This window comes from Oncorhynchus gorbuscha, linkage group LG06 (assembly GCF_021184085.1).
Source record: "Oncorhynchus gorbuscha isolate QuinsamMale2020 ecotype Even-year linkage group LG06, OgorEven_v1.0, whole genome shotgun sequence".
Taxonomy (NCBI): Eukaryota; Metazoa; Chordata; class Actinopteri; order Salmoniformes; family Salmonidae; genus Oncorhynchus; species Oncorhynchus gorbuscha.
This window is the reverse complement of record NC_060178.1, coordinates 88,905,986-88,929,493: the sequence shown is the minus strand read 5'-3', so window position 1 is coordinate 88,929,493 and position 23,508 is coordinate 88,905,986. Positions and strand designations below refer to the sequence as shown.

At 43.1% G+C, this 23,508-nt stretch overlaps 1 protein-coding gene across 5 annotated transcripts; it reads left to right on the top strand.

Moving 5' to 3' along the window:
• The first annotated feature begins 5,991 nt into the window (after positions 1 to 5,991).
• Positions 5,992 to 23,018, top strand: si:dkey-76k16.6 (uncharacterized protein LOC566817 homolog). 5 transcript variants are annotated; one of them, XM_046354470.1, is made up of 7 exons: positions 6,006 to 6,575; positions 18,672 to 18,782; positions 18,880 to 18,988; positions 19,659 to 19,785; positions 20,965 to 21,161; positions 22,056 to 22,269; positions 22,525 to 23,018. In XM_046354470.1, exons 1-6 carry the CDS (start codon positions 6,462 to 6,464, stop codon positions 22,262 to 22,264), a joined length of 867 nt encoding a protein of 288 aa, XP_046210426.1. In that variant the 5' UTR covers positions 6,006 to 6,461; the 3' UTR covers positions 22,265 to 22,269; positions 22,525 to 23,018. The 5 variants fall into 5 exon arrangements, with proteins under 5 accessions (XP_046210428.1, XP_046210426.1, XP_046210425.1 ...); XM_046354472.1 differs by lacking the exon at positions 22,525 to 23,018 and having other exon boundaries at positions 5,992 to 6,575; positions 22,076 to 22,210; XM_046354469.1 differs by having other exon boundaries at positions 6,008 to 6,575; positions 22,056 to 23,018.
• The last annotated feature ends 490 nt before the right edge of the window (positions 23,019 to 23,508 follow it).

The following is a 23,508-nucleotide window of genomic DNA, read 5'->3' as shown; positions in this document are numbered from 1 at the left end:
TCATAACTATTTCCAATGTGTTTGGCTTACTTCTGTTGATATCATACAGGAATCCATACTCCTACAACACAGTGTAAACATGATTTACAAGGTTGCATAGTTAGGCACTGGAAAGTAAGCCACATTCTTTAAAAAAAAGTTATATAAAACCTAAGGGTTCTTTGGCTGTCCCCATAGGAGAACAATTTGAAGAACCCTTTTTGGTTCCAGGTAGAACCCTTTTGGGATACATGTAGAATCCTTTTCACAGATGGTTCTACATGGAACCCAAATAAATTCTGCCTAAGGCATGCTGCAAGGAGGAATGAGGACTGCAGATGTGGCCAGGGCAATAAATTGCAATGTCCCTACTGTGAGATGCCTAAGACAGAGCTACAGGGAGACAGGACTGATAGCTGATCATCCTCGCAGTGGCAGACCATGTGTAACAACACCTGCACAGGATCGGTACATCCGAACATCACACCTGCGGGACAGGTTCAGGTTCAGGGTGCCCGAGTTACATCAGGCATGCACAATCCCTCAATCCCTCCATCAGTGCTCAGACTGTCCACAATAGGCTGAGAGAGGCTAGACTCAGGGCTTGTAGGCCTGTTGTAAAGGCAGGTCCTCACCAGTCGTCACCAACAACAACGTCGCCTATGGGCACAAACCCACCGTCGCTGGACCAGACAGGACTGGCAAAAAGTGCTCTTCACTGACGAGTTGCAGTTTTGTCCCAGCAGGGGTGATGGTCGGTGTTATGTTCTGTTAATTACTGATGTCCCCTTTAAGGATGAAGCGCCCTTGGTCGTGCGCAGTATTGTTCTATGTTATTCTGGTACTAACCTGTTTGAGTAAATGTGAAGCTCCAGTTCAATTGCTTGTATTCAGAGTCTTTCTTATTACATAAATAAGTACTAAGTGTTAAGACACTACAATGGCGACGAGGATGATTACCTGCAGTGTGCATCACGAATACAGATGGAGTTCGTAGGAAGAGAGGAAGATTTTGACTCTTTAGCACAACAGCTAGCAAGCAGTGAGGACGAGGGGAGAGCTGATGAGAACGAGGCGGCAGATCAAAGACCCGTGGAGCCGGAGGTAAAGAGAATGGCTAGCATCGGGAAAATAGATGTGTTTGATGACACGCAAGAAAACTGGGCAACTTACATTGAACGACTGGAACAGTATTTCATTGCAAACGACATTGCTGATAACAAGAGAGTGCCAGCGTTGTTGAGTTTAATTGGCCCAAAAACATACAGTTTGCTAAGAGATCTGACTGCCCCTCTGAAGCCCTCAAATAAAACATTCACAGAGATTGTGGAGATATTGCAAAATCACCTATCACCTAAACCACTCCTCATCGCGGAACGTTTTCGTTTCCACAAGAGAGATCAGAATGAGGGGGAGGGTGTTAATACATATGTAGCAGTGTTGAAGAAACTGTCTGAACATTGCCAGTTGAGAGAGAACCTAAATGACACATTAAGGGATAGATTTGTTTGTGGACTGAAACATGAACACATTCAAAAATGTTTGCTCACAGAATCAGAGCTCACATTTGCAAAGGCTGTTGAAATTGCTGTGGCTATGGAAATCGCGAATAAAGATACTTTTGAATTGCAAAGTAAAAGAAGTACCGACCTGTCACAAATTTCCATGCACAAGTTCACGCAGTCGACAACGCCCCCGTGTGGCCGAAAAATGCAACAGGTGTGACAGAGATGGTCACAGAGCAGAGGACTGCCGTTTCAAAGACGAAATTTGTCACAAATGCAGTAGAAGGGGGCACATTCAAAGAGCATGCAAAGCCAAATTCAGTCACAACAGGAAAACTGAGAAAATTAAAGGGTCTGTGAATGCACTAGCAGGGAACAGTGGCAGTGATTCAGATGAACGATTAATTGGTACAATGGAGTTAAACACAGTGACTTCTCCCAGCAGTAGCATAATATGGGTGACACCAGATATCGAAGGCAAACCCCTCAAAATGGAGCTGGACACAGGATCTGCAGTGTCTATTATTTCCACTACTGTCTACAATGAGCACTTCAAGGCTATCAAGCTGAAGAACACAAATGTGTTGCTGAAGACATACTCAGGAGAGAGATTGAGCCCAATGGGGGCGTTGCAGGTCAGAGTGCATTATGGGGGGCAAACACAGCAGTTACAGCTGTATGTGGTGCCTGGAACTGGCCCCCATTATTTGGCAGGGAATGGCTTTCAAAAATAAAGCTGAATTGGTGTGACTTGAAAATGCTCCACACGTTCCAGTCCAAAGAGAAAGGCACAGACCAAACACTGGAACACTTGCGGAATAAATACAATACAGTTTTCAGTGATCAGATGGGAACAGTAAAAGGCTTCACAGCAAAACTTGTACTAAGAGATGATGCAACCCCAAAATTCTGCAAAGCCAGATCTGTTCCATACTCCCTGAGACCAAAGGTGGAAGCGGAAATCGATCGCTTGCAGGATACAGGGATCCTGACGAAAGTGGACAGAAGCGAATGGGCCACACCCATAGTTCCTATTGTGAAGAAAGACGGGTCTGTTAGAATGTGTGGGGACTTCAAGGTAACTGTGAATCCAATGTTGCATGTGGACCAATACCCCCTACCACGCCTAGATGACATCTTTGCTGCACTAGCTGGTGGGAAACACTTCAGTAAAATCGATCTGAAACAGGCTTACCTGCAGCTACCGGTTGAAGAGAGTTCCAAACAGTACCTGACAATAAACACACACAAAGGGCTATACAGGTATAACCGCCTGGTGTTTGGCATTGCATCAGCCCCAGCCATTTGGCAACGAACTATTGACCAGATTTTGCAAGGAATCCCAGGAACCCAGTGTATCCTGGATGACATGATCATAACAGGACGCACCGACAAAGAGCACCTGGCTAACCTGGAAGAGGTCCTGAAAAGACTGAAAGAGTATGGTCTACAGGCAAACTTAAAGAAGTGTGAGTTCTTCAAAGACAAGATTGTCTTCTGTGGACATGAGATTGACTGTAATGGATTGCACAAAACACAGGACAAAATCGAGGCAGTGGTACAGGCACCACGACCACAAAATATCACAGAAGTGAGATCTTTCACGGGACTGATCAATTACTACAGAAGATTCCTCCCAAACCTTTCAGCAGTACTCCAGCCTCTAAATCAGCTCCTGGAAAAGAATAGGACATGGCGGTGGACAGAGCAATGTGAAAATGCATTTCTGGAGGCAAAACGGCTCATAACATCTGAACAGGTCCTGATGCATTACGACCCTGAAATGCCAGTGAAGTTGGCTTGTGATGCGTCCCCTTATGGATTAGGGGCAGTCCTTTCACACACACTGAAAGATGGGTCAGAGAGGCCAGTTGCATTTGCGTCACGAACATTGAATGATGCAGAGAAAAACTACTCACAAATTGACAAAGAAGCACTGGCACTAGTGTGGGGCGTCAAGAAATTCCACCCATACCTATATGGCAAGCGTTTCACACTGGTTACAGATCACCAGCCGTTGTTTTCCATTTTCAGTCCAAAGAAAGGCATTCCAGCAATGACAGCAGCCAGGTTACAGCGATATGCCCTGTTCCTTGCCAGTCATATGTATGACATTGTGTTTAAGCCGTCATCCCTCCACACAAATGCAGATGGATTATCCAGACTGCCATGTACAAGAGAAAGGCAAAGGAGGGTGGATGCAGTGGACATGTTCCATACCGCTCAGCTCGAGGCCCTACCGGTCACAAGCACAGTTATCAAACATGAGACAAGGAAAGATGTGACCTTGTCAAAAGTGTACACCTACACCATGTCAGGATGGCCAGCTACTGGCAGAAAGGAGCTGACTCCGTATTTCCAGCGGAGAAACGAAATTACAACGTACCAGGGATGTTTGATGTGGGGAATGAGAGTCATGATACCCCAGAAATGCCAACATCGAGTCTTGCAGCAACTACATGAAGGTCATGTTGGAATTGTCAAAATGAAGCTGCTCGCAAGGAGCCACTTCCTGTGGCCAGGTCTGGACCAACAGATAGAAAATATGGCAAAGAACTGTAGTGGATGTTTGGAAACCCTTCACATGCCTGCTCCTGTCCCAGTCCACCCATGGGAATGGCCCGCAGAGCCATGGCACAGAATTCATGTGGACTACGCTGGTCCTTTTGAAAAGCACATGTTTCTGGTTATAGTGGATGCCCATTCCAAATGGCCAGAGGTGTTTTGCACTGACTCCTCCACCTCAGCTCAGACGATAAGAGTGTCTCAGAACAACGTTTGCACGCTTCGGTTTGCCACTGCAGCTGGTAAGTGACAACGCGCAAGCTTTTGTAAGTGACGAGTTTACAAGATTCATGTCAGTAAATGGAATCAAACACTCAACTTCAGCTCCGTACCACCCTGCCACCAATGGGCTGGCAGAACGCTTTGTGCAAACTCTAAAGCAAGGACTCCGTGCAGCAAAACGAGACGAAGGGACTTTGCAAACAAAACTGGCCAAGTTCCTGGCCTCCTACCGAAACACCCCACATGCCACAACAAATGAAAGCCCAGCCGCACTGATGTTCGGGAGGCCTCTCCGCACACAGCTGGACATCATGAAGCCAAATAGGCGTAATGAAGTGCTGAACAAACAAGCCAAGATGCTCTCCGGTGGCCGGGAGCGCCATCTCCAAACAGGACAGGAAGTGATGGTGCGAGACTACAGAAGAGGAGGGAAATGGACAAGAGGGACCGTACACACACAAACGGGACCCAGAACTTACCAGGTTCAAGTGAGCCCAGACATAATGTGGCGGCGTCACATTAACCAAATGCATTCCACGGAAAACAGCACAACAATCGAGAGAGAACAGGCACAGAGAGCTCCCGAGAGTGACACACAAGGAACTGTAGAGGACGGTGGGGCAGTAGAGAGACCCCAGGCTGAAAGAAGGGAACGTGTTGATGAAGGTGCTGCTATAGCAGACGCTATAATGGAACAAGCACACACTGAGGATGTTCAGGAGCCTCCAGACAATCTGAGGCGCTACCCAGAACGAAGGCACCGTCCACCAGACAGACTAGACTTATAAACAAACAAACAAAAACTAACTGTTCAAGTTCAAATTAAAAGATGCAAAATAACTACAACAAGTTCTGGGAAATGTTTCAGTTGTGGTTTGGTAAAAGTAACTCTGATTGTATAAGAGAAGGAATGTTATGTTCTGTTAATTACTGATGTCCCCTTTAAGGATGAAGCGCCCTTGGTCGTGCGCAGTATTGTTCTATGTTATTCTGGTACTAACCTGTTTGAGTAAATATGAAGCTCCAGTTCAATTGCTTGTATTCAGAGTCTTTCTTATTACATAAATAAGTACTAAGTGTTAAGACACTACAGTCGGAATCGAGTTTATCGTCGAAGGAATGAGTTACACCGAGGCCTGTACTCTGGAGCGGGATCGAGGTGGAGGGTAGTTGGGGCAGTTGTTAAATCTTGTTATGTTCATACAAATATTTACACATGTTAAGGGCATTTGGATAAACCCCGAAAATAAGGTATGTGGTAAACACAGGTTTAGCAGATTTGATCAATTTTGTTCTGAGAAACTGATTAAGATGTCATTTTTTGAGCATTTTGAAGCATTTATGTAATCATTTTAAAAAGCTTCAGAAAGCATAAAGGTCATGTTAACTGACTGATATCTCATAGAACAAAACTTATAAGATATCCTAAGCCTGTGTTAACCTCAGACCTTATTTTCGGCGTTTATCCCAAAACCCAATTCTATCCCGACTAATTTTCCTAATTTTCCCCATAGGAATGGCTGAAAAAACCAGAGGTAACTAATTGTTACCTGTTTTTTGGACTACAACAGTATGAAGACAGGCTAAAACCGTTTCTCGAATATAAATCCCAAATCAGGCTGGTAGGCGACGTTGGCTAGATAAATGTAAGCGTACAAATACGTCATCGGGTCTAATGGTCGTCTTGCGCCGAACTGCGCATGTGCATAGACACGTTCGATTTAAAGTTGCTTTTGACTAAAATAAAAATGTGTCAGTTTGTCACTTTCACGAAGTTGGAGTAATACCATATACAACTTCTTAAGTAATTGGCTCGAATCTACGTTGTGCCTCGATAAAATGAACAACTAATATTCTTGCCCGCTTTAAAATGGTATATTTATCTTCATGGTTGGTTCAAAATATACCATCTTCAACCTAGCCTGTATGCAGTGTTTGCAGCATGTGCCTTATTTTCACAGCTGATTCGGGATGTTTTATTCAAACCGCTGTTAGTATGGCAGTTCGCCACATTAATCTATGCATAGTTTCTATATGTTTGCATAGTGGCCGATGTGAAGTCATTGTCCCCTCCGTCGTAACTCCGAAAGTAAAGTGCTGAAGGTTGTAAAACGTGTTAAGTGAAGTGTTCACTATTGCGTAATAAATCCAGGAAGCAATGATTTGCCTGCATTTGTTTAGTGTCAAGTCATGCAAGTGTCAGAACGAGGAACAATCATGGAGCAACTAAATGAAATGCAGCTGAAGACTGTTGAGACCCAACTGAAAGAGCTATTTCCTCAGTCGCAGCAGGTGGGTATTAAGGTAGTATAGTGTGCATTATATTAATTGTTATTATTAAATTGTACTTTGTGAAGTTTATTAAGGTTTAAACGCACTTTTAAAAAATTGTAATGTGATTTGATAATTCAAAGAATGATTTTTGGAATAGATTACATTATTATATATTATAACAGAATTTTTCCTAGAGGAAACTACTTTATTTGTGGCAAGTCGGAATAGATGGAGCTTAAAGATTTCCAAGATGGCGTAGCAGTCAGACTTCGCATTCTCTTTAATATTTTTCCTACTCATCAACTTCAAAATACTCTACTGCAACCCGCCTCACCCAATATGGCGTGGATCTGTTTTTTTTTTCTTCTAAAGTATTTCTATTTTCCTCCGAACTGGAATACCTCAACTGATGCTAGCCAGTTTACTAGCTAAGGGGGGTTATTTCTTTATTAACAGTAACATGCAAAACATAAACATAACAGCCAGAGGGATTCCACAAAGACATGAGAAAAAGAAAAAAAACGAATCCACATTATATCAATTCAAATACATGTAGGGAATACATTTTTTAATAATTTTGTTTTGTATACATTTTAAACTCTAAATAGCATTCCATATCAGATAAAACATTTGAGAGAAAAGGGTTTTTTTCTTTATAAATTTTGATTTGTATAAGAAACATTTTCCTAATAAAATAAAGAGATTTATGACATACTCACGTTCAATTATGGAATCAGTGTAGTAAAATGTCAAACTTAGAAATGTCAATGGTTGTATGCAATTTGAGGCCAAAATAGTTTTACATCAGTCCAGAACACTTGACTATATAAACAATGACAATAAGTGTTCAATAGATTCAGTTTCTAGTTCACAAAACTGCATTCACTGGTAACATCAGGTATATATTTAGAAATCAAGCTATTACACGGATATAATCTATGGATAATCTTAAAGGAGATCTCCTTTACTTTATTGGCCACCATAAATGTGTGTGGAGTGAGCCACGCACGGTGCCAGATTACATCAAACGACGAAGCCCAACAAAATATCGCAGAGGGAATAGACTTCCTGTAGAAAATATCCCTTAATAAACTATTGTTGAATTTTGTATCTAGTAGACCTATGCCATTCACCTGGATATCGCTTGCAATCGGAGATATTCCAAAATATGCATTATTCTGAAGTAAAGTTTTTATCCCACTAGGAATAGCTTTAATTACAGTGTCATATTCCTTGCTTGATACCTCAAAGTTGTATCTTTCCATAAATTCTCTCTGCGTAAATAGGGTCCCACTAATATTAACTAATTGGCTGACAAGGATAATGTTTTTCGAGAACCAATTATGGTAAAATAACATCTTGTTTCTATGTAATATCGACCCGTTGTTCCATATAAGACATTTACAGTATGAGGTGAAATGTTGTGTTTATACAACAAAGCCCAGCACATTAAAGCGTGCTTGTGAAAAGCCACCAGTTTCACAGGAAGTTTACCCACAATATATGGACATTGTAGTAAAAAATGAAGCCCTTCGAACTTCTGAAAAACATATTGAGGTATAATATTCCAGAAGCTATGAGGATTTTTTAATGTACCTTTTAACCCAGTTGATTTTGATATCTGATTGAAGAGAGTGAAGTCTAAGACATTTAGACCGCCATCACAAACCCTGTTGGTGATAACATCTCTTTTTATCTTATGTGGCTTGTTTTTCCATATGAAGTTGTACAATAGCCTATCTAAGGTACAGCAATTGGATTTGGGAATGTCAATAGACAAAAAAAGATAGCCCCTCAGCTTTGGATAAAAGCACCCTTCCTTGAAGACTTAAATCCCTCCCTAACCATGAGGATATTTTGTTTTAGACAGTGTCACACCCTGACTGTAGAGAGCCTTTTAATGTCTCTATTTGGTTTGGTCGGGGTGTGATTTGGGGTGGGCGTTCTATGTTTCGTTTTCTATGATTTTGTGTTTCTATGTTTTGGCCGGGTATGGTTCTCAATCAGGGACAGCTGTCTATCGTTGTCTCTGATTGGGAACCAGACTTAGGTAGCCCTATTCCCTTCTTTCTGTGTGGAATGTTGACACTATAGCTTCACGGTTGTTTATTGTTGGCGGCATATAAAGGAATATGTACGCACACCATGCTGCATCTTGGATCTCTTCATTCAACGGCCGTGACAGACAGATTCAGTTAAAGGATTCAGATCATTCACAGCCTTAAGATTGTTGGTGATCTTTACACTGAGGTAGGTTACAGTATCTTTTTCAGAGATGTTACAATCTGCTGGATTGACAGCTCCTTTTAGAACAAACATCTCACATTTGGAAAGATTTAATACCAAATCTGAGATTTTGGAGAACTACTTCACGATATCCAATGCTAATCTAGCTTGTGACACTTAAAAAAAGTTTTAAACGTGTCATCTGCCAGTTGGGATATCTTGATCTCTCTGGCCTAGAATGTAATGCCTTCAAATGGACTTTTATAAACTAATGAACATAAAATTTGAGATAAAGGGAAATTTGACAACCTTGTATTGATTTCTAAATGTTAAATCTTGAAGATGTTCCATGAGAGTTTGATACAGCTATCCACCATTATGCAGAGTTCTAATAGCATCAACAACAAAGACAACTTCAAATGCTTAAGACAATCAAAGATAAAATTGTGACTTACTGTATCAAATGCATTCTGAAAATCCCAAAATAGTATAGCTAACGGTCATCGTATGAAGGAGAGGACTAAAGCGCAGCGTGGTAAGTGTTCATCTTGACTTTTAATACGAATAGTGAACACTGAAATAAAACGGCAAACTAACAGTCCTGAACGGTGAAATAAAACACAGAACAGAAAAAACACTCACGAAATACAAGTAGGAAAAGGCTACCTAAGTATGTTTCTCAATCAGAGACAACTAACGACACCTCCCTCTGAGAACCATACCAGGCCAAACACAACAGAAAATGGAACATAGACAACCCACCCAACTCATGCACTGACCATACTAAAACAAAGACATAAATAAAAGAACTAAGTTCAGAACGTGACAATAACAGGGAAGTCATCCAAAAAATCACAATACTCAACCAAGTCTAACACCCGTCTCAGATTATTAGATATATGGCACCCTTAAACTCTGACATTCAATCAGAACATTCAAGCAAGACTAACCTTTTTGCAAAGAGTACGACTTGATTAGTGTAGTGTTAGCTCTCTACATAGCTGTCTTTGCTGTCTTCGTATCCAAGATAATTGTGTAGTCTTAGAGTGATTATCTTAATTTACCGAGGTTAGCTAGCCAGCTATCTGTCGTCCTTAACGTAGGAGACTCTGCTAGCTAGCCAACAGCTAGCCAAAGTCTACCGAATAGGACTCAACAACCCGGTCGCATTCACAGGTAGTATCACATTTTCATTTCATTTCATTACAGTACAACGGTTTGATTTGTTTGATCGTAGCTAGCTACATAGCTAGCTACATAGCCGTCTTTGTATCAAAGATAATTGTGTAGTCTAGAGCGATTTTCTAGGTTAGCTAGCCAGCTATTGTCGTTCTTTTAACGCAACGTAACGTAAACAACACTGCTAGCTAGCCAGCTAGCCCCCGAATAGCGGCACTGCAGAAACTATTACACTCAACGGAACGACTTGATTAGTGTAGTGTCAACAACGCAGCCACTGCCAGCTAGCCTACTTCAGCAGTACTTTATCATTTTAATCATTTAGTCAATAAGATTCTTGCTACGTAAGCTTAACTCTCTGAACATTCGAGACGTGTAGTCCATTTGTCATTCCAATCTCCTTTGCATTAGCGTAGCCTCTTCTGCAGCCTGTCAACTATGTGTCTGTCTATCCCTGTTCTCTCCTCTCTGCACAGACCATACAAACGCTCCACACCGCGCGGCCACCCTAATCTGGTGGTCCCAGCGCGCACGACCCACGTGGAGTTCCAGGTCTCCGGTAGCCTCTGGAACTGCCGATCTGCGGCCAACAAGGCAGAGTTCATCTCAGCCTATGCCTCCCTCCAGTCCCTCGACTTCTTGGCACTGACGGAAACATGGATCACCACAGACAACACTGCTACTCCTACTGCTCTCTCTTTGTCCGCCCACGTGTTCTCGCACACCCCGAGAGCTTCTGGCCAGCGGGGTGGTGGCACCGGGATCCTCATCTCTCCCAAGTGGTCATTCTCTCTTTCTCCCCTTACCCATCTGTCTATCGCCTCCTTTGAATTCCATGCTGTCACAGTTACCAGCCCTTTCAAGCTTAACATCCTTATCATTTATCGCCCTCCAGGTTCCCTCGGAGAGTTCATCAATGAGCTTGATGCCTTGATAAGCTCCTTTCCTGAGGATGGCTCACCTCTCACAGTGCTGGGCGACTTTAACCTCCCCACGTCTACCTTTGACTCATTCCTCTCTGCCTCCTTATTTCCACTCCTCTCCTCTTTTGACCTCACCCTCTCACCTTCCCCCCCTACTCACAAGGCAGGCAATACGCTCGACCTCATCTTTATTAGATGCTGTTCTTCCACTAACCTCATTGCAACTCCCCTCCAAGTCTCCAACCACTACCTTGTATCCTTTTCCCTCTCGCTCTCATCCAACACCTCCCACACTGCCCCTACTCGGATGGTATCGCGCCGTCCCAACCTTCGCTCTCTCTCCCCCGCTACTCTCTCCTCTTCCATCCTATCATCTCTTCCCTCTGCTCAAACCTTCTCCAACCTATCTCCTGATTCTGCCTCCTCAACCCTCCTCTCCTCCACTCTCTGCATCCTTTGACTCTCTATGTCCCCTATCCTCCAGGCCGGCTCGGTCCTCCCCTCCCGCTCCGTGGCTCGACGACTCATTGCGAGCTCACAGAACAGGGCTCCGGGCAGCCGCGCGGAAATGGAGGAAAACTCGCCTCCCTGCGGACCTGGCATCCTTTCACTCCCTCCTCTCTACATTTTCCTCCTCTGTCTCTGCTGCTAAAGCCATTTTCTACCACTCTAAATTCCAAGCATCTGCCTCTAACCCTAGGAAGCTCTTTGCCACCTTCTCCTCCCTCCTGAATCCTCCTCCCCCCCCTCCTCCCTCTCTGCAGATGACTTCGTCAACCATTTTGAAAAGAAGGTCGACGACATCCGATCCTTGTTTGCTAAGTCAAACGGCACCGCTGGTTCTGCTCACACTGCCCTACCCTGTGCTCTGACCTCTTTCTCCCCTCTCTCTCCAGATGAAATCTCGCGTCTTGTGACGGCCGGCCGCCCAACAACCTGCCCGCTTGACCCTATCCCCTCTCTTCTCCAGACCATTTCCGGAGACCTTCTCCCTTACCTCACCTCGCTCATCAACTCATCCCTGACCGCTGGATACGTCCCTTCCGTCTTCAAGAGAGCGAGAGTTGCACCCCTTCTGAAAACCTACACTCGATCCCTCCGATGTCAACAACTACAGACCAGTATCCCTTCTTTCTTTTTCTCTCAAACTCTTGAACGTGCCGTCCTTGGCCAGCTCTCCCGCTATCTCTCTCTGAATGACCTTCTTGATCCAAATCAGTCAGGTTTCAAGACTAGTCATTCAACTGAGACTGCTCTTCTCTGTATCACGGAGGCGCTCCGCACTGCTAAAGCTAACTCTCTCTCCTCTGCTCTCATCCTTCTAGACCTATCGGCTGCCTTCGATACTGTGAACCATCAGATCCTCCTCTCCACCCTCTCCGAGTTGGGCATCTCCGGCACAGCCCTCGCTTGGATTGCGTCCTACCTGACAGGTCGCTCCTACCAGGTGGCGTGGCGACAATCTGTCTCCTCACCACGCGCTCTCACCACTGGTGTCCCCCAGGGCTCTGTTCTAGGCCCTCTCCTATTCTCACTATACACCAAGTCACTTGGCTCTGTCATAACCTCACATGGTCTCTCCTATCATTGCTATGCAGACGACACACAATTAATCTTCTCCTTTCCCCCTTCTGATGACCAGGTGGCGAATTGCATCTCTGCATGTCTGGCAGACATATCAGTGTGGATGACGGATCACCACCTCAAGCTGAACCTCGGCAAGACGGAGCTGCTCTTCCTCCCGGGGAAGGACTGCCCGTTCCATGATCTCGCCATCACGGTTGACAACTCCATTGTGTCCTCCCAGAGCGCTAAGAACCTTGGCGTGATCCTGGACAACACCCTGTCGTTCTCAACTAACATCAAGGCGGTGGCCCGTTCCTGTAGGTTCATGCTCTACAACATCCGCAGAGTACGACCCTGCCTCACACAGGAAGCGGCGCAGGTCCTAATCCAGGCACTTGTCATCTCCCGTCTGGATTACTGCAACTCTCTGTTGGCTGGGCTCCCTGCCTGTGCCATTAAACCCCTACAACTCATCCAGAACGCCGCAGCCCGTCTGGTGTTCAACCTTCCCAAGTTCTCTCACGTCACCCCGCTCCTCCGCTCTCTCCACTGGCTTCCAGTTGAAGCTTGCATCCGCTACAAGACCATGGTGCTTGCCTACGGGGCTGTGAGGGGAACGGCACCTCAGTACCTCCAGGCTCTGATCAGGCCCTACACCCAAACAAGGGCACTGCGTTCATCCACCTCTGGCCTGCTCGCCTCCCTACCACTGAGGAAGTACAGTTCCCGCTCAGCCCAGTCAAAACTGTTCGCTGCTCTGGCCCCCCAATGGTGGAACAAACTCCCTCACGACGCCAGGACAGCGGAGTCAATCACCACCTTCCGGAGACACCTGAAACCTCACCTCTTTAAGGAATACCTAGGATAGGATAAGTAATCCTTCTCACCCCCCCTTTAAGATTTAGATGCACTATTGTAAAATGACATCCAGTAGAACAGTCACAAGGTGAATGCACCAATTTGTAAGTCGCTCTGGATAAGAGCGTCTGCTAAATGACTTAAATGTTAAATGTTAAGAGTAAGGCTATAATTTTGTAGTCGTTATTTAGGAGTGTGATTGGACGCCAATTATCAATATTTAAGAGATCCTTATGTGGTTTAGGTTTAAGTAATAACCCCTTCTTTAAAGCCTCAAAGGTTTCAAGTAAAAATGGTGCTATTTCTTCAGAGAAGGTTTTGTAAAATTCAGAGGTTAATCCATCAATCACAACCTGGAGTTATATTTTCTGAGCAATCACATACTGGATGTCCATAATGGATAAACCTTTACAGCAAGACCAATTTAATTCTTAACTAACTGAATGAACATTCTCTATAGAATCAAGGAGATCCTTAGTCATCCAAATTGTTATCTAAGGAGTAAAGATTCTCATAAGACTTAGTGGTATAATCTGATAACATCTCTATCCTCAGTGGTAACCCAGTTTCCGAAATGTGTTCAGTTCCCCTCTTTTCCAAATTAAAGTATCTACTGTTCTTTTCACCTTTTTCAAGCCATTGTTTTCTGGATCTTATGAAGGTTTGTTACAGCATTCAGAGGTGGAAAAAGGAGATGACCAAAGTGCAGCGTGGTTAGTGTTCATTTAATTTAATAATAATCCAAGCTGAACACTTCAAATTACCAAACAACAAAGTGCAAACTGAAACCGTTCTGTCTGGTGCAGACACAAAGACTGAAAATAACCACCCACAAAACACAAAGGAAAACAGGCTACCTAAATATGGTTCTCAATCAGGGACAATGATTGACAGCTGCCTGATTGAGAACCATATCAGGCCAAACACAGAAATATAAAATCATAGAAAAACTAACATAGACAACCCACCCAACTCATGCCCTGACCATACTAAAACAAAGGAACTAAGGTCAGAACGTGACAAAGCTCCTCTAGCCTTTTCCTCAGACAATGTATCTAGTTGATTCTGTAAGTCATTCAATTTCGCTTTCTCATTAAGATCAAGATGCTCAATCTCTGCGATATCCGCAGTTGTCTTAGAGTTCAGCTACTTCACATCTCCTTCTTAAAGCAAGCCGTTTTCCTTAAGTAATACAGGCTGAGCGGATCTTAAATTTCAGCAGTACACAATATTTCCCAAATTCTGGATTAGATATCTATAAAATTCAGTAAACGGAAATTAGATTCTTAATAATCACACTTTTTTTAAATCATCATGCAATAACAATGAGTTATTTAATTTCCAATAACCCCCCGATTATTTCTTACCATTACTGCACATTCTTACAGTCAACCATATGACTTTATGATCCGTCAGGACTGCAGGCAATATTTTTACCTCTACAGTGTTGGGCTCAAGACTAGAGGTTAAAACCCACAAATAAATTATTGATTATAGAGAACGATCTCTTACTCCATGTGTATTGTTTCTCTCCAGGGTTTTTAACTCTCCATATGTCAATTAAGTCCAGGCTTTGGCAGAAATTCACCAACTTGTTCACACAAATCAAATCAAATTTATTTATATAGCCCTTCGTACATCAGCTGATATCTCAAAGTGCTGTACAGAAACCCAGCCTAAAACCCCAAACAGCAAGCAATGCAGGTGTAGAAGCACGGTGGCTTGGAAAAACTCCCTAGAAAGGCCAAAACCTAGGAAAACCTAGAGAGGAACCAGGCTATGGGGGTGGCCAGTCCTCTTCTGGCTATGCCGGGTGGAGATTATAACAGAACATGGCCAAGATGTTCAAATGTTCATAAATGACCAGCATGGTCGAATAATAATAAGGCAGAACAGTGGCAACTGGAGCAGCAGCACGGCCAGGTGGACTGGGGACAGCAAGGAGTCATCATGTCAGGTAGTCCTGAGGCATGGTCCTAGGGCTCAGGTCCTCCGAGAAAGAGAGAATTAGAGAGAGCACACTTAAATTCACACAGGACACCGACTAGGACAGGAGAAGTACTCCAGATATAGCAAACTGACCGTACACCCCCCCCGACACATAAACCATAAACTACTGCAGCATAAATACTGGAGGCTGAGACAGGAGGGGACAGGAGACACTGTGGCCCCATCCGAGGACACCCCCGGACAGGGCCAAACAGGAAGGATATAACCCCACCCACTTTGCCAAAGCACAGCCCCCACACCACTAGAGGGATATCTTCAACCACCAACTTACCATCCTGAGACAAGGCTGAGTATAGCCCACAAAGATCTCCAATGTTAGGCCTATGGGGTAATCTATCAGTCTCATTAGAATAAACCATATTAAAATCTCCACCAACTATAATCTGACTGGATGGATATTTTCTCAAGACTTTCTTCAATTTCCTCTAGAAGTAAGTTATTTGGAGAATTAAAACAGTATCCGTATACATTACACAACACAGATAATCTGTCCATGTGGTTGATGACCACTACTCACCAATGTCCATTGGTATCCATTTGAAATTGTGTGCTAAAATTGCAACCCCAGCTGAATGACTAGTCCCGTGGGCCAAAAAAAATGACATTGCCCCACTGATTTTTCCAATAATTATAGTCCTCTTTGCATTAATGTGTTTCTTGAACGAATACAAGATCTGCGTTGCAGTCCTTTCAAAACAAAAACAAAAAGCTTTCCTCTTCAACAGGTTACGTGTCCCCCTGGCATTGATTGACATAAACTTCAAGTCCATACAGTGAGGGAAATAAGTATTTGATCCCCTGCTGATTTTGTACGTTTGCCCACTGACAAAGAAATGATCAGTCTATAATTTTAAGGGTAGGTATATTTGAACAGTGAGAGACAGAATAACAACAACAAAATCCAGAAAACCGCATTTCAAAAATGTTATTGATTTGCATTTTAAGGAGGGAAATAAGTATTTGACCCCCCTCTCAATCAGAAAGATTTCTGGCTCCACTACCACGGTCAACAGCCCTGCGCTCCCCACAGAAACTCGCTCAAACCTCCCCTACTTCTCCTTCACCCAAATCCAGATAGCTAATGTTCTGAAAGAGCTGTAAAATCTGGACCCCAACAAATCATCCGGGCTAGATAATCTGGACCCTCTCTTTCTAAAGATTATCCTCTGAAATTGTTGCACCCCCTATTACTAGCCTGTTCAACCTCGTTCATATCGTCTGAGATTCCCATAGATTGGAAAGCTGCCGCGGTCATCCCCCTCTTCAAAGGGGGAGACACTCTAGACCCAGACAGTTACAGACCTATATCTATTCTACCCTGCCTTTCTAAACTCTTCGAAAGCCAAGTTAACAAACAGATTACCGACCATTTCGAATCTCACCTTACCTTCTCCGCTATGCAATCTGGTTTCAGAGCTGGTCATGGGTGAACCTCATCCACGCTCAGCCAAACTTTTGACTTATTGGCAGACTCAACAGCCTTGGTTTCTCAAATGATTGCCTCGCTTGGTTCACAAACTACTTCTCCGATAGAGTTCAGTGTGTCAAATCGAAGGGCCTGTTGTCCGGACCTCTGGCAGTCTCTATGGGGGTGCCACAGGGCTCAATTCTCGGGCCGACTCTGTATACATCAATGATATCGCTCTCGCTGCTGGTGATTCTTTGATCCACCTCTATGCAGACGACACCATTCTGTATACCTCTGGCCCTTCATTGGACACTGTGTTATCTAACCTCTAGATGAGTTTCAATGTCATACATCTTTCCTTCCGTGGCCTCCAACTGCTCTTAAATGCAAGTAAAACTAAATGCATGCTTTTCAACCGATCACTGCCCGCACCAGTCCGCCCGTCCAGCATCACTCCTATGGACGTTTCTGACTTACAATATGTGGACAACTACAAATACCTAGGTGTCTGGTTAGACTGCAAACTCTCCTTCCAGACTCACATTAAACATCTCCAATCCAAAATTAAATCTAGAATCGGTTTCCTATTTCGCAACAAAGCATCCTTCACTCATGCTGCCAAACATACCCTCGTAAAACTGACCATCTTACCGATCCTCTACTTCGGCAATGTCGTTTACAAAATAGCACGTGCTCCAGCAGGTATATCTCACTGGTCACCCCCAAGGCCAATTCTTACTTTGGCCGCCTTTCCTTCCAGTTTTCTGCTGCCAATGACTGGAACGAACTGCAAAAATCTCTGAAGCTGGAGACTCATATCTCCCTCACTAGCTTTAAGCACAGCTGTCAGAGCAGCTCACAGATCACTGCACCTGTACATAGCTCATCTGTAAATAGCCCATACAATCTACCTCATCCACATACTGTATTTATGTATTTATCTTGCTCCTTTGCACCCCAGTATCTCAACTTGCACATTCATCTTCTGCACATCCTACCATTCCAGTGTTTAATTGCTATATTGTAATGAATTTGCCACCATAGCCTATTTATTGCCTTACCTCTCTTATCCTACCTCATTTGCACAGGCTGTATATATTTTTTTCTACTGTATTATTGATTGTATGTTTGTTTATTCCATGTGTAACTGTTGTTGTATTTGTCAAACTTCTTTGCTTTATCTTGGCCAGGTCGCAGTTGCAAATGCGAACTTGTTCTCAACTAGCCTACCTGGTTAAATAAAGGTATTAAAACATAGTGAGTGTACAAAACATCAGGAACACCTGCTCTTTCCATGACACCGACTGACCAGGTGAAAGCTTATTGATGTCGCTTGTTAAATCCACTTCAATCAGTGTAGATGAAGGGGAGGAGACATATTAAATAAGTACTTCTAAGACAGAGACATGGATTGTGCGCCATTCAGAGGGTGAATGGGAAAGACAAAAGATGCCTTTGAACAGGGTATGTCAGTAGGTGCCAGGCACACTGGTTTCAGTGTGCCAAGAACTGCAACGCTGCAGGGTTTTTCACTCAACAGTTTCCCATGTGTTTCAAGAATGGACTTTCAGACAACTGTGTCAAGTTGTTTGAAGTCCTGTGTGGAGTCAACATGGGTCAGCATCCCTGTGGAATGCTTTCCCTGATGAATTGAAATTATTCTGAGGGCAGCTCAATATTAGGAAGGTGTTCCTAATATTTTTTTCCTATACTGCACCCCGTGGGAATCGAACCTACAACCCTGGTTTTGCAAGTGCCATGCTCTACTAACTGAGCCACACAGGACTTTAAACATAACATATACAAATGCTAGATAACATATATTGAGTATTTCATTTATATCAAACAAGGATAGAGTTCATACTTTGTTTTCTAATGGAGGCATCTAGGGAACTGTCAGGTACATGTCTGATTTGATCTGTAGTGTCTAAGGGTTATTTTGCCTTGTCTGTCAAGGTCTATGGTTACATTTTCCTGATGAACAGAGTTATGGCTGACCCGATTCAGGTTTTTGTGGACCGCTGGCCAGAATTCAATGTCATTCTCTGCAAACCACCATATGGGAAGGTAACATTGGATACATTCATAAAGATACACATGTCTCAAACTTAATAGAAATAATGTGTATTTTGTTGGCTTAACTCCTCATTTGCCCATTTTGCAGGAGGGGGACCTATTTAAAGACACATGTGTTTTTACTAAAGATGAAGCTTCTTTTAGGAATATCCTTGGAGAGAACAACATAATTGACTGGACAAAGTTCCTCTGTTTAGGTAATTACACTGTAATTACAGTACCTGCCACTTGCACTTTACCTGCTTGCCCCACCCCCCTCTGTCTCTTGTTTCTCTTTCTCCTAAAACCATCACCCATGGACCTTAAAATGCATGTTCCATGTTGAGAATTCCCCATTCGGAGTGTAACGCCCTCTTTAGCTCTCTTTCATGCTCCCCCAAACTGAGCTCTGGTTCAGGTCATTATTGCATCTTCCCCTACTAAAATAGTGGAGGAATGTGCACCAACAACATGGACCAGAGCTACACACAATCTCAGCCTTGCCCTGCTGCAGCAGGTAGGAGCACATAAAACAGGGGATGGTGAGCTCCCCGTTGTGTTTTTTAAATTTAACCTATTCCTTTATCCAGGAAGTCCCATTAGTGTCAGAAGACCTCTTTTACAAGTAAAGAAAGACCTGGGCTGTATGTATAAAGCTTGCCAGAGTAGGAGTGTTGATCTAGGATCAGTTTTGCATAATTATGAAGGAGGAACTGATCCTAGCTCAGCACTCCTATTCTGAGATGCTTGATAGATACGGCCCCTGGTGTCTCTGGTTGTCTCTAGACTGCTGGGATCTGGGGTGGTTTCATTAGTCACACACCATATAGCACAAAGTTAAATTTCGTAGAAGTTGTTTGCCAACTTTACAGCCCTCTGCTATTTTAGGCACCAGTCTTTGCTATGAGGAGATGATGATGGCGGTGGCTTCTGAGAGAAAGGTGCCCGTGAATAAAGTGTCTGTGAGTCACATGATGATGCTCCAGGATCCATCCCGCCTTCCACCTGTAGAAAGGTATGATGGGCTCAGATCAATTCATTTTACCATAGGGAGAGACATTTTTGCAATTTTAAAGCTTATTTTCTGCAATTCTACACATTTTGCCATGACTTATGATATCTGAGTGTCACGTTCAAACAAAATCAATGGCAAGTGCACTGCTTGCATGGGGGGTACCATTGCTGACATGGGCTACTTGAGTGACTGTCAGTGACTGACATATAACGAGGAAAACTGAGGATGCACTATACCAAATTGAAAATCAAATTCTATTGGTTGCGTACACAGATTTGCAGTTGTTATAGCAGGTGCAGTGAATGCTTATGTTACCAGCTCCAACAGTGCAGTAGAATGTCTAGCAAATTCAATACACAAATAATAACAAAATCTAAACAATAAATGAGAACAAGTACAATTAAAAATCCAAAGTAGATACTATATTAGAGTGAGTGATATAAAAATCCAGAATATAAATACATGGTGTGTATAGACATATCATTTGGAAAATAAAATGGTAGGTACAGTAGTCGGTATATTAGGATGAGCTATGTGGAGAATACAGTATACAACAGTATATAAAAAGTAAATTAAGTGACCAGTGTTAAATGTCTCTATATACATGGAGCATTAGTCTCAAGGTGCAGGGCAGAGTACCGGGCAGGTATCCGGCTAGTGATGGCTGTTCAACAGTCTGATGGCCTGGAGATAATATACTGTACTCTATACCATCTGCATCTTGCCTATGCCGTTCGGCCATCACTCATTCATATATTTGTATGTACATGTTCTTATTCATTCCTTTACACTTGTGTGTATAAGGTAGTTGTTGTGAAATTGTTTGGTTAAATGACTTATTAGATATTACTGCATGGTCGGAACTTAAGCACAAGCATTTCGCTACACTCGCATTAACATCTGATAACCATGTGTATGTGACAAATAAAATGTTATTTGAGATAGTAGTAGTATTTCAGTCTCTCAGTCCCAGCTCTGATGCACCTGCTAGATGGTAGCAGAGTGAACAGACCATGGCTCGGTGGCTTAGGTCCTTAATGATATTAAGTGAACCTTGTGTATTCTACTTTTCTAACTCTCAATGGTAATTTGAGACCCCGACGGAGTTACCCCAGGTGGCCGCTCTACGATGTGATATCTATCTCACACCTCTTCTTTCTTTCCTTCTCAAATCCACAGTGCAATTGAATCAATGATATCCTCACTGGACGAATCCCATGCTGATCTTGTCAACAAAACCTGGAAGTTCGGGAACACTGAGAACAGTTTCCAGATGATCCGGGACATGATCCGGCACTACCCGTCTTGCTGTGTGCTGGATGCAGAGAGCCAGCTGCCCATAGCCTGGGTTCTGACCTATCCCTCCTGTGCCATGGGTATGTGGAATATATACGGTGCCTTCAGAAAGTATTTACACCCCTTGACTTTTTCCACATTTTGTTGTGTTAAAAAGTAGGATCTACACAAAATACTCTAATGTCAAAGTGGAAGAAAAAATGTAACATTTGTAAAATCTTGATTAGATATGTAAGTATTCAACCCCCTGAGTCAATAAATGTTAGAATCACATTTGACAGCAATTACAGCTGTGAGTCTTTCTGGGTAATTCTCTAAGCGCTTTCCACACCTGGATTGTGCAATATTTCCCCATTTTATTATTTTCAAAGTTCTTCAAGCTCTGTCAAATCTTTAAATTTGTTCAGATCTTGCCATAGATTTTCAAGTAGATTTAAGTCAAAACTGTAACTCAGAACATTTCAATGTCTTCTTGGTAAGCAACTCCAGTGTAGATTTGGCATTGTGTTTCAGGTTATTGTCTTGTTGCAAGGTTAATTCTTCTCCGTGTCTGGTGGACAGCAGACTGAACCAGGTTTTCCTCTAGGATTTTGCCTATGCTTAGCTCCATCCATTTAATTTGTATCCTGAAAAACTCCTGTCTTCTTAATAATTACAAACATACCCATAGCATGATGCAGCCACCACTATGGTTGAATCTGTGTTTGAAATTCACATCTCGACTGAGGGACCTTCAGATAATTCCGTGTGGGGTACAGAGATGAGGTAGTCATTTTAAAAAATCATGTTGAACATTATTATTGCACACAGAAAATATGGAAAACGTTAAAGGGTGTGAATACTTTCTGAAGGCACTGTACACAGCTCTCACTTGTATAGGACTAATGAATGCTTTTATACATTTGACATGTCCCTCCTTATTTTGGGCCCACTGGGAAACAATTACCAAAACAATGGTTCCTACCCCGTCACAGGTATGTTGTACACCCTGCAGGAGCACAGAGGACAGGGCCTGGCCAAAGCCCTGGTCAACAGCATGTCCAGGAGACTCTATTCTCAGGGCTTCCCAGTGTACTGCTTCGTTGAGGAGGAGAATACACTGTCCTACAACCTCTACACCAACCTGGGCTTTACTGAGGACCCTCAATACAGGGCTGCATGGTTTGACTTTAACAGTTTGTGATTAAGGTCGTGCATAGATATCAATGTTGACATTAAAAGCTATGCTATTATCTAAAAAAAAAAGACAGTGTGTGAAGAGATCATATCATTGCAGGATGGACTTTGAGCAAATATTACTTTGAACAGTTATTAAATGTATCTATGCACACAATTCAAATACCATTTAGACTGGCAACGATTCCATTAGCTTACATTTAGCAACAATCTTATCCAGAGTGCTTACATTTTTTTACTTTTCCTTACTGGTCCCCTGTGATTAAGGTCGTGCATAGATATCAATGTTGACATTAAAAGCTATGCTATTATCTAAAAAAAAAAGACAGTGTGTGAAGAGATCATATCATTGCAGGATGGACTTTGAGCAAATATAACTTTGAACAGTTATTAAATGTATCTATGCACACAATTCAAATACCTTTTAGACTGGCAACGATTCCATTAGCTTACATTTAGCGACAATCTTATCCAGAGTGCTTACATTTTTTTACTTTTTCTTACTGGTCCCCTGTGGGAGTCAAACCCACAACTCTGTCGTTGGAAGCGCCATGCTACCAACTAAGCCACACGGCACCCCATGATGTTTGTTTCTCCAGGCTTATTTTCAGTGTGGTGTAATTAGAATGCTGCATAGTAAAATATGCTAATTGTATTCTGAGCTATAACACTTCATCAGTGTTGTTTAGATTTCTGATTCCAAATGAGGGAATGTTTACAAAAACAAAACAAAAAATAGAATAAATACAATTTAAACTCAACAAAAAAAGAAACGTCCCTTTTTCAGGACCCTGTCTTTCAAAGATAACAACTGCACAGGATCGGTACATCCAAAAATGAATTGCGGGACCGGTACAGGATGGCATCAACAACCGCCCGAGTTACACCAGGAACACACAATCCCTCCATCAGTGGTCAGACTGTCCACATTAGGCTGAAAACGTCACCTGTGGGCACAAACCCATCTTCGCTGGACCAGACAGGACTGGCACAAGTGCTCTTCACTGACAAGTCGCGGTTTTGTCTCACCAGGGGCGATGGTTGGATTCGCGTTTATCATCGAAGGAATGAGCGTTACACCGAGGCCTGTACTCTGGAATGGGATCGATTTGGAGGTGGAGGGGCCGTCATGGTCTGGGGCAGTGAGTCACAGCATCATCGGACGGAGCTTGTTGTCATTTCAGGCAATCTCAACGCTGTGCATTACAGGGAAGACATCCTCCTCCCTCATGTGGTACCCTTCCTTCAGGC